General features: G+C 37.7%; 1 protein-coding gene across 3 annotated transcripts in view; it reads right to left on the bottom strand.

The window, feature by feature from the left end:
* The window catches only part of ERMP1 (endoplasmic reticulum metallopeptidase 1), a 77515-nt gene that overhangs the window by 50736 nt on the left and 11475 nt on the right, over positions 1-15304 (bottom strand). For all 3 annotated transcript variants that reach the window (XR_010336980.1, XR_010336981.1, XM_012454534.2), the window contains exons 5-10: positions 9902-10048; positions 9139-9231; positions 8148-8360; positions 6105-6325; positions 2007-2181; positions 1426-1616 (exon numbers count right to left, since the gene is read on the bottom strand). Coding sequence is in view for 1 of the 3 variants with exons in the window: in XM_012454534.2 (XP_012309957.2) it covers positions 1426-1616; positions 2007-2181; positions 6105-6325; positions 8148-8360; positions 9139-9231; positions 9902-10048 (1040 nt within the window). In the remaining 2 variants the exon portion in view is untranslated. The remainder of the gene's footprint in view (positions 1-1425; positions 1617-2006; positions 2182-6104; positions 6326-8147; positions 8361-9138; positions 9232-9901; positions 10049-15304) is intronic.

Here is a 15304-nt window from a genome sequence, read left to right as displayed (position 1 = left end):
GGGGCATTCCGTTCATAACTAGCTGACTTTTGATTAGAACCTAATCTACAGATGACAAAACTCCACTATCTGCTTTAATCCTTACAACAGCAAAACCTATCAAAAATACAGATGATATAAGGGTTAATATTAAACCAAAAAGAAGCAAACCCTAGAGGCAACAAAGAACATTTTAGAACTTTTCATCCATCCCTATAAATACCAATAAGGATTATCCTTATCCTTATATTATCCTTAATAATTATCCTGTAAGTAAAATGGTTGGAATGCTCAGATCTCTTTTAAGACTAGTACAGCAGACCTCGAACAATAATATGCATAGGAATTACTCTACAGAATTATGTACACAAAGCCACATACATAGAGCTCAATGGCTATTTAAGGGACTTCTATGGATGATGCTGACCGTGTGTGTAGTATTTTCCTTACCTGCTGTCTTTAGAATCTAATTTCCACAAAGTAAAGGGATAAAGATGCCCTCTATTGTTATCAGTATGAAAAAACTCACTATCATCTCCATGAAGACAAGAACTACAATAAAGTCATAGCTCCTTTTTCTATTTGGCTCCCTATCCTCAAATTTCAAGGTATACCTACAAGTGTTCAATAACTACTTTTCATTTTTAGGAATTCCAATCAAAAGAGCCACAAAACAGAGACCTGTCTTCTCTGGAGGGGCACAGCCTGGGTCTTGGAGGTAGACACCAAGCCAAAGAAAAACCTTGCCTGGGGTTTGCTCTGCCAAAGGGGGATCTGTTCTTAAACTCTGCATCACTGTCTTTTTTCCCTCTGGGAAGTCCCAAGGGAAGGAAAAAAGAGATGGCAAATGGAACTCTCCCTACTAGGGCAGGACACTGATACAGCAAAATGAGGACTGACAAGGCCTGTGACAGTTTCATTATTTGGTAAATGAAGGCATGTTTGGATGTCATAACAGACTCAATTAATGAACTTTCATGTGCTAGCAACAAGGCAGAAATGTAATAATGAAAAAAAGCCTCATTAGAATTAGTCTTCCTTCACTAGCTCTAACAGCACTAATAAAACCACCCATGTATTTATTAACATTTGCCTCTAATTTAGTAATTTCAAAACACACTTTAGGATCATTCATCACCAGGCAATCTCTAACAATTCATACTTGGTAAGCGCTCTACAAATTCACACTCAGGTATCTGAAAAGCTATTTGAAAAGAGGTAAATTAGAGAATTTGGAAGGATAGACAGGCAAAAATTTTTTAAATACCAACAACAAAAACTCCATTCCACACTTTTTTACCATACCAAATTTACAAGATGCACAGCCATTCACCATTTCTTCTGCTGCAGATTTTCTCAATAAAGTACACATAACACTATTTCACAGAATCTAGTATGGCTAAACTCATATAAAAAATGAAGAAGAAAAAACTTATTTTCTCTTACAAAATAGGAAGAGAGAATCATTGCACAACCAGCCAAAATGGATGCCAGCACAACATCAGGTGGGATTTCGGAACCACTTCTCCCGAGGATAGGAGTAAACATCTCAAATACCGCCCAGATGAGGTACAATGCATATAGATAAGGAATAAACATCCCCAAAAGGTAAAAAGTAAAAAATTTTCCTTGGGCACCTAGGGAAAAAAGACAAAGCACACATTTATGAAATCCTACAGTGAGATATAAATTTGTATACTACTGGTGTGCCTTGGTACCCTAACAGAAATTAGATTAGATATGACTTTTGCCCTTAAGGGTATATGTTATCTTGAAGTAGGATCTTTCACTCAGAAAGGATAAAACAGAAATAAGAGTTAAGCAAAATACCCAAGTAATATATTAGCATGTGTTCACAAACATGAGAAAGGGATGGGGTATAAGGCATAAGATAATTTGTATAGTGTGAAAACTTTTAAAAACAACTTAGAAAGTCTACTCAATAAAATAAAAAAAGAAAGAGTCCCTGAAAGCCTTATGTACTTTAAGGTATTCTCCCATGTGTATCAAAATAAAAAATACCCTACCATGCTGCTTAAAGTCCTTATGCACACAGAGCTTTGTGAGCAGTGGGAATGCTACCCAGACAGCACTAATAAATGCCGAGCAAAGTCCTTGGTAAGTGAGGGCTACAAGAAAACAGCAATGGACAAAGAGCGAGACGTCAAAAAATACTTCTCCCAGATACTGGTCACTGGCATTCTGAAAGAAAGAAAAATACACAAGTAGTCTCACTCACGGGTCATTCATAAAGAGCTTTTATAATAGTAACACAATTCCCATCACTCAGGAAAACTACATTTTGTTTTAAACACGGTCTGCTCTTTAAACTGATTTAAAGTAAACAGTAACAAAGCTGCTTCCCATCATGAAGTAATAAATTCAAATTGCAGCATAAGGGCAGTTTAACAAGATAGAGTACAAATTCTCCATATAATCTATGCTTTTCTTGTACTAGGCTAAAAGTAGAAATACTCCAAAATAGAAGAAAGGACTCTCCTAAAAAAAATTCATCTCTCTAAGCTTTTCTGTTTATGCAAATTCCAAACACTGTTTCAGGCAAAATAGAGAAACGACCTGTGAAGGAACATTACAAACTGCTGTAGCACCACCAATAGCCAACACCTGGAAAACTGCAGGACCTTTAAAGCAATCCAGAGTTTGGCTTATTTTCCTGAGTCTTTTCTATTTTCAGTTGGTCTTGTACTGTACCTTTGCCCCCTTCTTGTATTCCTCATGCTTTAGTATTATAAAATTTGATCTTATATTTTTTGAGATTTAAAGTCCAAGGGTTCTTGTGCAGCACCTTGCACTCTTCAAAATAAAGTTGTCATGTAAACTTTTTTTTGAGACAGGCTCTTGCTCTGTTGCCTAGGCTGGAGTGCAGTGGTGCAATTAGGCTCACTGCAGTCTCAGCCTCCTGGGCTCAAGGGATCCTCCTGCCTCAGCATTCTGAGTAACTGGGACTATAGGCACACACCACCACACCCAGCTACATTTAAAAAAAAAAAAAATGCAGAGACAAGGTCTTGCCATGTTGCTCAGCCTTGTCTCAAACTCCTGGCCTCAAGCCATCCTCCCACCTCAGCCTTCCAAAGCACAGGGATTACAGGTGAGAGCCACTGTGCCTGGCCTAATATGAACTTAATACATTTTAACATCCACATGAGTGATTCTATTCACACAAACATGAAAGTTTTAATTACAGTACATAAATACAAAGATGGAAATGGAGAAATAGATATATTTAAGTTTCTCCTTCCTCTGCCTTCCCATTTCTGTATAGCCCAGACATGTTTGTTCTAAGGGATCCTACTTCAAGAGCTCAACAGAGTCTGTGATATGTTTTCAAAACAAGTTAAAGTTCATTTAACAAATCTTCCCCACTCCCAACAATAAAAGACAGGCTACAGTTGCTAAATGCTTAAATTATTAACACAGTGTTGATCAAGAGGCTTGGTCTTTAAAAATAAGAAAATAATTCTTATAATTCAATTTGAAGCTGAATACCACTCAGATATTTTAAAAACAAAGATCTCATTTTAAGTACCCAAACTGTACCAAACATAAAACATCTCTCCAATCTATTTTCCTACTCACCTCTATTTATCCCTTCCCACTCCTGCTCCATTCCAATTCATTCTATATATTGCTATCTGTTTTCATACAAAATCACAAATTCTCACACTAATCTGCTCAAAACATTTTAAGAGTGGCCCCACTGATGTTTGGAATCATGCTCTCACTTCACCTTGGCCTATTCCAGTTACTGGACTGCCACCTTGTCTTCACCACACTGGACTTTCCATTAACTGACACACATGCATTTTATACATTCCCACCTTAAACTACTCATCAATTAGTTCCCCATCTAGTAAATGTCAACACATGCTTCAAAAACCCCATAAAGGCCAGGTGCAGTGGCTCACGCCTGTAATCCCAACATTTGGGGAGGCTGAGGTTGGTGGGTCACTTGAGGCCAGGAGTTGGAGACCAGCCTGGCAAACATGGCAAAACCCTGTCTCTACTAAGAATACAAAATTTTGCTGGGTGTGATGGGGCACATCTGTAGTCCCAGCTACTTGGGAGAATGAGGCAGGAGAACTGCTAGAACCATGAGGCAGAGGCTGCAGGGAGCCAAGACTACTGCACTCCAGCCTGGGCAACACAGTGAGACTCTCTCCAAAACAAACTAACAATTCAAATGTTGCCATCTCAGCCACCGTGCCACAAGCAAATTCATCTCGCCTCCCCTGTATTCCTACAGCACAGTTACATGGCAGTCTCACTTCATCCCACAACGTAGAGCAATTATTGTCATTCCCACCCCTTCCCAAATGAAACTGAGAGCTCCTTAAAGAAAAAGATCACATTCTTATGACTCTCCTATGGCATCATTCTTGTTTAAAAATAATAATAATAGAGATGTGGTCTCACTTATGTTGCCCAGTCTGGTCTCAAATTCCTGGCCTCAAGCAGTCTTCCTGCCTTGGCCTCCCAGTGTTGGGATTACAGGTGTGAGCCACCATGCCCAGTCTCTGATGGTACCATGTTCACCGGGCACTTAAAAGAATATTTGTGAAAAGAAAATGAAGCACATCACTCTTTCCATCGTGCTTTCAGCCTAAAGTATTACGATCACACAACTGAAATTAGGAAATGAAATTTTATTAAGCATTTCTATCCTACTCCTGCCCCAATCAATAGTCAGCCACACTGTGGTCAAACGCTGTTACACTAAGAATAAGCATGTGAAACTGAGCCCCAAGGTGTAATTCTTTTGGGAACTGAAGCCACTAAGATAAAAATATGAGCTCAACCATAAGCAGATGGCTAACCTCAAAGAACCTTTCTTCAGCAGGAGCTGCTAACATGGAAGGGTTCCACAGAGCACATCCCAACATTAACTGAAACTGAGACCAATGTTCAGATACCAAAGACATGCTTGTGGAAGGATGCTGGATTATAATCATCCATGTCTCATTCGAAACCTTATCAGGATAAATTGAAAACAGTAGGCTTACATGGAGCTAAGATCTTCCTCTTTAATTCACAGACAGTCTGAAACCATGTTGCTCTCTTTCACTGTAATTCATTTTTATACCTATTATTTTATAGCTTTTTAATTTTTATTTATTTTTTTGAGATAGGGTCTCACTCTGTCCCCCCAGGCTGGAGTGCTGTGGTACAATCACAGCTTATTGCAGCTTTGATCTCCTGGGCTCAGGTGATCCTCCTACCTCAGCCTCCCAGATAGCAGGGACTACAGGGGCACACCACCATGCCTGGCTAATTTTTTGTATTGCTTGTGGAGACAGTTTCACCATGTTGCCCAGACTGGTCTTGAACTCAAGCGATCTGCTTGCCTCAGCCTACCAAAGCGTTGAGATTACAGGCGTGAGACACCACACCCCCAGCCCATAGCCCTAATTTCTAATTTTATTTCTGCCAACAAACTTATCTATTTGAAACCATAACAATATTCTCAGTATAAATCATTTGGAACCCTATTTCCCTTCCCTGTTTTCTTTAGCAATGTGTCTTCAACCCCAACGACATACATTAGTGTAGAACCTGAATCAGCAATATATAGTTAAAAGAAAAAATAGTGAGGGAAACACTGAAAAGAAAACTTTAAGTGCAACATCCTTTTGGGCAACAAATACTTGCTGTGTGTTAGTGCTGTGTGTCAGACACTACCGAAGCACAGAGGATACAGAAATAAATAAAACAATCCCTATCCTCAAGGAGTTTACACTCCAGTGGAGAACAGATTCTCAAATAACATAAATAACTGGTTGACCCCAGGGCATAGTTACAAAAACTGCAGCAAATTTAGTTACAAAAACTGCAGCAAATTCAGTAGAAGGCTTGCTAACAAGCCTTCCAATCACCACCACCCTAACACTGCTTACAGCCTGGCTTTATAACCTCATTTGAATTTTGTGACTTTATCCTCAGAATAAGAAACCTTCTAGAAAATTAACACAGTGTGGGTGCATTTTCCATACCATGCTGAACAATTTTTTAGCACTTAACAGATCAAACAGAACGAATCCCACTTAAGTTGACCTTCAATCCTTGAAGGCTACAGAAAGAAATCAACAGATATACCAAACACTTACCATGTAATAAAATCTTTTCGCAAGAGTATGTATAAATATTATTTTGGCTACAGTTGCAGTTCCATAAAGACAAACGGAGACATAGAAGTGGTTATACCATGACAGAGACTGTCCAATAAGAGAGATGAACACTGCTATAATGAGAACGGTAACAAGGCTAGTGAACCAGCTAATCACAGTGATCCCAAGTCCACACAAGAAGTCCTTCTTGTAGTTACCAGCTAATGAAAAGAAAACAAAAAGTTGAGATCACCATTTTCATCAAATCAATTACATAACCAGTCAGTAGAGCTAAATGGGCAAACATTAAAACAAAAAGCTTTCCACTGTAATTGAAAAATACAAATATGTCCAAAGTGTTGAGGTTAGCTAATCACTAGAACAAGGGAGGTATCAAAGAATAATATTCAGGTAACGTTTATTAAGAGTCTCTAGATACTAAATACTCAAAAAGATCAGTCTTCTAGGAATAGTTCAGGTACATTCCTCATGAAGGAAGAAGGTAGTCTTAATCTTCTTCACCTTCGGTATGCTTTGTGTATCAAAACATTAGCAAGAATGGAAGGCAAAGTTCCATATAAAATTTTTTTTTTTTTTTTTTTTTTTTTTGAGATGGAGTTTCACTCTTGTTACCCAGGCTGGAGTGCAATGGCGCGATCTCGGCTCAACGCAACCTCCGCCTCCTGGGTTCAGGCAATTCTCCTGCCTCAGCCTCCTGAGTAGCTGGGATTACAGGGACACACCACCATGCCCAGCTAATTTTTTGAATTTTTAGTAGAGACGGGGTTTCACCATGTTGACCAGGATGGTCTCGATCTCTTGACCTCGTGATCCACCCGTCTCGGTCTCCCAAAGTGCTGGGATTACAGGTGTGAGCCACCATGCCCGGCCCCTTAAAATGTTCTTAAAAGAAGGTAACGGCCGGGCGCGGTGGCTCAAGCCTGTAATCCCAGCACTTTGGGAGGCCGAGGCGGGTGGATCACAAGGTCGAGAGATCGAGACCATCCTGGTCAACATTGTGAAACCCCGTCTCTATTAATACAAAAAAAAAAAATTAGCTGGGCACGGTGGCGCGTGCCTGTAATCCCAGCTACTCAGGAGGCTGAGGCAGGAGAATTGCCTGAACCCAGGGGGCGGAGGTTGCGGTAAGTCGAGATCACGCCATTGCACTCCAGCCTGGGTAACAAGAGCGAAACTCCGTCTCAAAAAAAAAAAAAAAGAAGGTAACATAAGTAGATAAGGATTGTGGGAAAAATACGTGGTGATAAAGAATTATTTAAATTGCTGCTAAATATTTTATCTGGTAACACCACACAGCAACTTAGACTCTGAAACATTTCAAATAGAAACACTTCAAATAGAAGAAACAATTTAACCACAAGCAGTTCATTCATACTTAAGACACTCATCCATTCTGGCTACTGGTCTGTAGTGTGGACAAGACATTTTTCTTTTCTTTTTTTGAGACAGCGTCTCAAACTGTCGCCTGGGTTGGAGTGCAATGGCACAATCTTGGCTCACTGCAACCTCCACCTCCCAAGTTCAGGCAATTTTTCTGCCTCAGCCTCCCAAGTAGCTGGGATTACAGGTGCATACCACCACACCTGACTAATTTTTTTGTATTTTTAGTAGAGACAGGTTTTTACTATGGCCAGACTGGTCTCAAACTCCTGACTTCATGATCCGCCCACCTCGGCCTCCCAAAGTGCTGGGATTACAGGCGTGAGCCACCGCGCCTGGACGGACAAGATTTTTTAATGGGACTTTTCATTATAAGTCAATCTGTACATTTTTCAATAGCTTCCATGTAGTACCTAACAAGTAAGTAGTATGCCTACTTTTGGAGTCCCTAAATACATAAAAGTTGAGTGCTTCTCCAAGACGAAAAGTATAATAAGCATATTAATATTTAAAAATTTATTACAATATAAAGCAAATATTGTCTTAAGATTTTGTTTTCTGGGAAGATATAAACAAACTGAAAAACTTCAAGCAAATTCTATAGCAATGCCAGTATTTGTAGTTTTAGAGGAAAATACTTACTCTTATGTTTGGGCTGCAACAATTTTTTGCCCAGGTATAAAACAACAGCCATTACTACCATGTAGTTTATGATTGAGCCAATACGAGAGGGGTAGGCAATGACAAACAGGCCCAGCACATCAAAGAAGACCACGTTTCCATGTCGATACTTAGAAGCAGCAGCCAGCGTATCGGATGTAGCTAGATGCTTAAGAACTGCTAAAATGTTGTCACCTATTAGTTAAAAAAAATAAAAGATAAAAGATAAAAAGGTTGAATAAACTATCTGTGATTTACATGTACAACTATTTAAAGCAGAAATAAACCATCTACTGTTTGAATGAAAAAATGGTTAGAAACAATGTGAACAGAAATCACTTTCTACCTTCCTACTGCTCTCTCTCACTTTTCTTACTAAATTACTCAAATAAGGTCCATCTCCCCTTCTCATTTCCTCTCCATTCAGATGCTCAGCCAGCTGGTCTGTATCTTTTCCCTTCTACTAGAACTATTATCTGTGATCAACTGTACCCTCATTGTTGACAAATCCAATGGCTGTTTCTTAGTATCCATTCACTTAATAATATATATTAACTGTACCAGACACTCTTCTAGATATCAGAAATTGAGAGGTGAACCAAGAGACAAAGGCCTTTTGCGAAGCTCACAGATGCTGAACAAGCTGTCAAACGTGTTAAAAATCAAGGAGAGCTAGCAGAGTCCCATAGGAAAACATTATGGGAGACTAACAGAGCTACATTTTTACTGCTGCTCAGCAAACCGTGGGCCAACTCCTTTTTCATTTCCTCACAATGAATATTCCTGACCTTAATTGCTACACTAGACTACAGGACTAAAACTCAAAATCTCATCTCTCCGACTCCAAAGCCCTAGCTCATTCACACTGTATACTGCCTCTTTAGTGCACAGGCCACAGAATATGTACACATTTATGTATCATCCCTAATATTTCATCTTAGTATATATCAGAAGTCTAAATTAGAATACCAACCTGCTCTCTGAATGGAATCTGTAAGAATTCTGTCCGCTGTGTCATACTTGGTGTGATAAATGTATCCATTCTCAATAAAAGCTAAGTCTATTCCTAAGATATATAGAAAAAAAAAGTCATTTTGCTTTAAAGATCAACCTTGCTTTAGGCCTATTTGTTTAATAAATTCCTAAAACACAAAATGTCAAAGCAGTGGCATGACTGTTTTGTCACATTTACAAATGAATGACATAAATTATCTTCCAAATTCTTACACAACCTATAGCTTTGGTACATAATTTGATACATAATGATTGAAGAAGTATATTACTCCATAGGGAGGCATTAAAAGTCACACAGCAAGGGTAGGAATATTGAGTTGGGGAGGCCATCAAAATTTTGCCACCTACGTTCTTGCCAGGCCAGAGCCAAATTTAACTTCAAATAAGACAAGCTGCCAAGGGAGTTGGCAAAGCAAGACAACAACGAAAAGACCCCTGAAGGATCTATTACCATCTTTTGGGAAGGAGGTGCTAAACAGTTCTTCCCTGTTCTTCTGTCACATTATGAGGCAAGATGATATATTCTAGAGGAGGCAAGCATTTAAATTAGTATGGAGTTTAAAAAAGGAAAGCATTAGGAACTCTGTTTTAGTGAGTCAATGTATATTTCTCAGATAAAGAAATTGTTTCAGAAAATGCTGTTTACTCACAAACTTTCAAGATTAAAACTTGCTTTTGATAAATAGATGTTGCACTATAGGCCATAACCACCGACAATATACCTGGGATGTTCCCAAAATCCCTGTAGATACGAAAGTCAGTGTCTGAAGGAATGATTCCACTCTGAAAAACCTCCTGAGCCACCACAGAAGCAAAAGGGTGTTTAGCTGCTGAAACATAAGCTTGAACCAACCAAGGATTTTCAGGACCTAAAACGAAATGTGTGACAACACAATAGAAGGTTATTCTGGCAATTTTTTTTTTAACATACTAATGTTTTTCAACACATTGAAAACAGTAACAGTGGTAGTTTTGGAAGACTGGTTCAAAATATATCTTTTCATCCCTTTTTCTGTAGTTTCCAATGTTTCTCTTATATGTGTGTCTGACTTTTAGAAAAAATAACCTCTTGTGAAAATAAAATTATTTTAAAGTATAAAATAACAGCAATACAAAAAGTCTGTCTGGGCCGGGTGCGGTGGTTCAGCCTGTAATCCCAGCACTTTGGGAGGCCAATGCAGCAGATCACAAGGTCAAGAGATCAAGACCATCCCGGCCAACATGGGGAAACCTCATCTCTACTAAAAATACAAAAATTAGCTGGGCGTGGTGGTGCACAACTTAGTCCCACCTACTCAGGAGACTGAGGCAGAAGAACTGCTTGAACCTGGGAGGCAGAGGGTTGCAGTGAACCGAAATCACGCCACTGCGCTCCAGCCTGGCGATAGAGCAAGACTCCGTCTCAACAACAAAAAAACAAAATAACAAACAGTCTCTCTGAAAATGAAAGATCATTCATAAATCTATCATCCTAAAATACCTTTATCAATTTTATAACTTTAATTTTCTTACTAATATAAGATTGTATGTAGCTATACTCAATGAAGATATATATACTTTGTACATTATTTTTTCACTTAACATTATATTAAATGCATTTTCCTATGTTGCTAGATACAAGTTGGGTATACATTATCTGAAATGCTTGGGAGCAGAAGAATTTTGGATTTTTGACTTTTTTGGATTTTGGAATTTCTACATTATACTGGTAAGCATCCTTAATCCAAAAATCCAAAATCAGAAATGCTCCAATGAACATTTTTTTTGAGCATCAGCTCAAAAAGTTTTGAATTGTGGAACATTATGGATTTCAAATTTTCAGGTTAGGGATGCTCAATATATAATACAATAATTATTTTGATAACTGCTTAACATTTCACTGAATATACCATAAAGTTCCTTGCTACTTTTTATAATTTGTCATTATTAATAATTTTCCATCTGTATCTCATACATCTACAGTTTTCAAACAGGAGTTTTCCCTTTAGGATAGTGGGATAAACTGTATTATAATTTATATAATTATAATTATGTAATTATATGTATAATTATATAATTATTCACTCTTCCCTCCCTGAAAAAGGATTATACATTCCTACTCTTGCCACATAACTTGTAATGCCTGCCTGGAGAACGAGTATATACTCTTTCTTCTGTACCTACTAACTGCAGGCATGGATACATTACTTGCTCTGGGCAACAGAGTTTAAGGAGGAATGACATGACCCTCAACTGAGCAGACTTCTCAAAGGCATTAACATCATTCATACCTACCTTTAACTTTGATTTGTGAGATCAATACATCCCTAATAGGGGTTTCTCCTTCAGCCTGTATCCCAGAATGAATAAGACACATGGAATACAATAACCATGGATCATAACTGCAGTTATTCAGAAAACAGAATGCAACAGAAGCAAGAAATAAGCCTTTCCTGTTGTAAACCACTAGGATTTGGGGGTTGTTACCGCAAAATTTAGCAACATATTTACTGATGTAAACAGACCAAGTAACTGAATGTCAGGAAATCTAAGAATATTATTTTTGTAACTTCACGGATTATAAAATTGCTTTCCTACATTTAAAAAAAATGACCAAGGCTGGATGCAGTGGCTCACACATGTAATCCCAGCACTCTGGGAGGCCAAAATGGGCAGAGCACCTGAGGTTAAGCATTCAAGACTAGCCTGGCCAACATGGCAAAACCCTGCCTCTACTAAAAATGCAAAAATTATCCGGGCATGGTGGCACACGCCTCTATTCCCAGCTGCTTGGGAGGCTGAGGCAGGAGACTCACTTAAACCAGGGAGGAGGAAGTTGCAATAAGCCAAGATTGCAGCACTGCACTCCAGCCTGGGTGACAGAGTGAGATTCCATCTCAAAAAACAAAAATAATATTAAAAAAATTTTAAATGACCAAAAAAAGCAGAGAGACACTACAGAAAAAGACACATAGGTAATCCAGATACTGGAGTTATCAGACACAGATTTTTAAAATGATTAATATATTTTTAAAAACACAGGTAATATCAATTTTACCAGACAAGTGTAATACATTTAAAAGTCAAATGGAAATCCTAGAACTAAAAAACACAACTGATGTTGAGAATTTTAATAAATGGGCTTAACACAAAGTTTACAGCAGCAGAAGGGATTAAAATTAAAGCATAGAAAGAAAAAAAGGTTGGAAAACACACAAATGTGAGTAATTGGAGTCCCAAAAGAACAGAAGATAGAATGGAGAAGACAAATGTTTTAACATTTAATGACCAAGAATCTTCCAAAACTCATAGAATTCAAGCACAAATTCAAAAAGGTCTAAGAACCCCAAACAAAATAAGTATAAAGAAAAACCATATCTGGCAGCATTTGCTTTTTAATACTATTCCCCACCAAAAGAAACCAAGTCTCCTTAGAGAAATGGCTGATTCCAAGTCTGGGACTACCAAAGTACAAGGTAAGTTGAAACACCTGTGTCAGAAAGCAAGACAGTGCTATACGAGACATGTCAAAGGGGCTCAGGCACTGGTCTGAAGTAGACACCACTGGCCTAAACTGGGACAATTCCTGCAACAAAATAAATGACAGTAACAGGATATATAATCTACAGAGTAAAATTAAAATATATGAAGTACTGAAATAACAAAGAATGGAAATTGGAAAGCCTTCCTTCTAACAGAATTCCAACTATTATCTACAGGAAGAATGATGGAGCCAGAAACTCAGCATTAGCATTTGGTAAACATTATAATGAAAATGCCTGGGGACAAGAGTCATCAATGATTGTTAAAACTAGGATCAAAGTTTTATGGCAAACAAGATATTTACTTAAAGTATCTATAACTAAGGGGAAAACAGTAACTTGTACAAAGAAAGAAATAGTAGAAAAATCTGGCAAATAAATAATCAAACAATGAAAATGTAATATTAATAATTAATAATGAGACAAATAGATACTACATGCCTTCTGATGTGATGCACTGAGAAGGACACAATTACAAAAGGAAAAAAAAAACGATGGGGACATACACAGATTATGAGACTTTATCATATTAAAATACTATTATATTATTACTCTTTGATATTAATAAATTTTAACTAAAAAATATGATGAAAACTGTACTGAAAAACAAGTAAAGCCAAACTATAATTAATTATCTTAAAAATTAGGATAACAGTTCCTCTTAGATGGGAGGGAGTTGTATTTGAAAAGAGACAGATAAAAAAAACGCCTAGGTGGGCAAGGCAATCCACCCTCTTTCATGAGGCAGGGTTGGAAAGATTTTCACTTTACAATAATTAAGTCAACTTTTTTTTTTGACATGTGTTAAATAATGATTATGATTTATTTAACAATGCATGTTAATTAAATGCTATATTTGATCCCAGATGTTTTAAATGGCTAGGACATTAATGGAACAAATGGAAAAATCTAAATATGCATTGTTTATTATAGTTTATTGTTTAGTATAGCATGTAATCAATGTTCGGTTATAGAAGAGCATGTCCCTGTTTCTTTATCTGAGATGATCATCCTGAGATTGTTGATTGACATGATTTTTCAGACTGGTACCACCCTTGTTATTGATCTTTGTAGCCAAGGATAATTATCTCAAAAAAAAATAATATCTTCATTTTTCCTTTAAAAACTTTGTCTTCCTTTACTGCCCTAGTTTACTATGGCACACAGTTTCACATAGTTTACTATGGCACATGTATTCCTACTACAATGCCCATTACTAAATAAATGACATCTTTGAGAGTCTCCCTCTGTCTGTTATTTAGCTTAACAACCTCACATACATTACACTAAGTTAAAAAAAAAAAAAAAAGACACAAAGACCATGTATTGTATGATTACATTTATATGAAATGTCTACAATAGGCAAATCTTTAGAAACACAAAGTAGACAGGTAGTTACCTAGGGATGGGAGAAAATGGGAATGACTGCTAGTGAGTTTCCTATTTGGGATGATAAAAACATTCTAAAATTGATTATGATGATGATTGCACAACTGTGAATTACAGATCTCAATAAAGCTATAATTTAAAAAAAAGAATTAATTCTAAAGAAGGCTATAGGCCAGGCGCAGTGGCTCACACCTGTAATCCCAGCACTTTGGGAAGCTGAGGAGGCGGATCACCTGAGCTCAGGAGTTCGAGACCAGGCTGGCCAACATGGTGAAACCTCGTCTCCACTAAAAATACGAAAATTAGCCAGGTGTGGTGGTGCACACCCGTAATCCCAGCTACATGAGGGGCTGAGGCAGGAGAATCGCTTGATCCCAGGAGGCGGAGGGTGCAGTGAGCTGAGATCACACCACTGCACTCCAGTCTGGGCAACAGAGCAAGACTCTGTCTCAAAAAAATAAAAAAAGGTGGCTATAAAGTAGCAGTTAGAATATGATTCTATTTTTGCAAAATATATATATATACATATATACATGTATATTAATATTTGAACTTAGAAAAAAATCCAGAAGAGTAAAGACTAAACTATAACCCTGGTTTACTCTGGATGGCAGAATTACAGGGGCATGAATATTTTCTCAAAAGGAAAATACGATTCTGTGTGACCCTTTTGCAATGAAGCCTCTCTCATTCATGAAATGAGGTCACTGGTCTGATAAAATCAAGTCATTCTTTCTGGCCCTTCTTAAAAATTACGTAGTAATGATTATTCTGGTCACTAAAAACTCACCAAATGAATGTCTATTTCTGAACTGACAATGGAGTTCTAGAGCACAAACTGTTTTAAACAAAAAGTTTCCAGGACAGGACAAATATTATCACACAGAAAAAGAAGCCTGCTTAAAAAGCTGAGGACAGCATGATCTGGCATACACTCTCAAGCACAACTCCAAACCCAGGAGGGCCTTTATCCTCTTTTAGTTAACCATGCAAATAACACTAATTAGCTTTTTGAAAGCCATCCCCATGAGAAAGGTAGTCTTTCGTAGGCAGGGGCATTAAAAGAGAGAGAGAGATGCTGGGAAAGGTATTAGAATGTCAGAAAGCACCTGGAAAGCTTTCAGGCATGCAGTTTGGCCATAATAATGAGCTCCAAAATCTGGAGGAAAAAAAATCATGTAAGAATTCAGAGAAAAGAGGGAGATAGTCTCTTCA

Source organism: Aotus nancymaae, unplaced genomic scaffold (assembly GCF_030222135.1).
Source record: "Aotus nancymaae isolate 86718 unplaced genomic scaffold, 86718_ANA_hifiasm-v0.15.2.pri h1tg000041l, whole genome shotgun sequence".
NCBI classification, from domain to species: domain Eukaryota; kingdom Metazoa; phylum Chordata; class Mammalia; order Primates; family Aotidae; genus Aotus; species Aotus nancymaae.
This window is presented reverse-complemented; position numbering and strand designations above follow the sequence as displayed.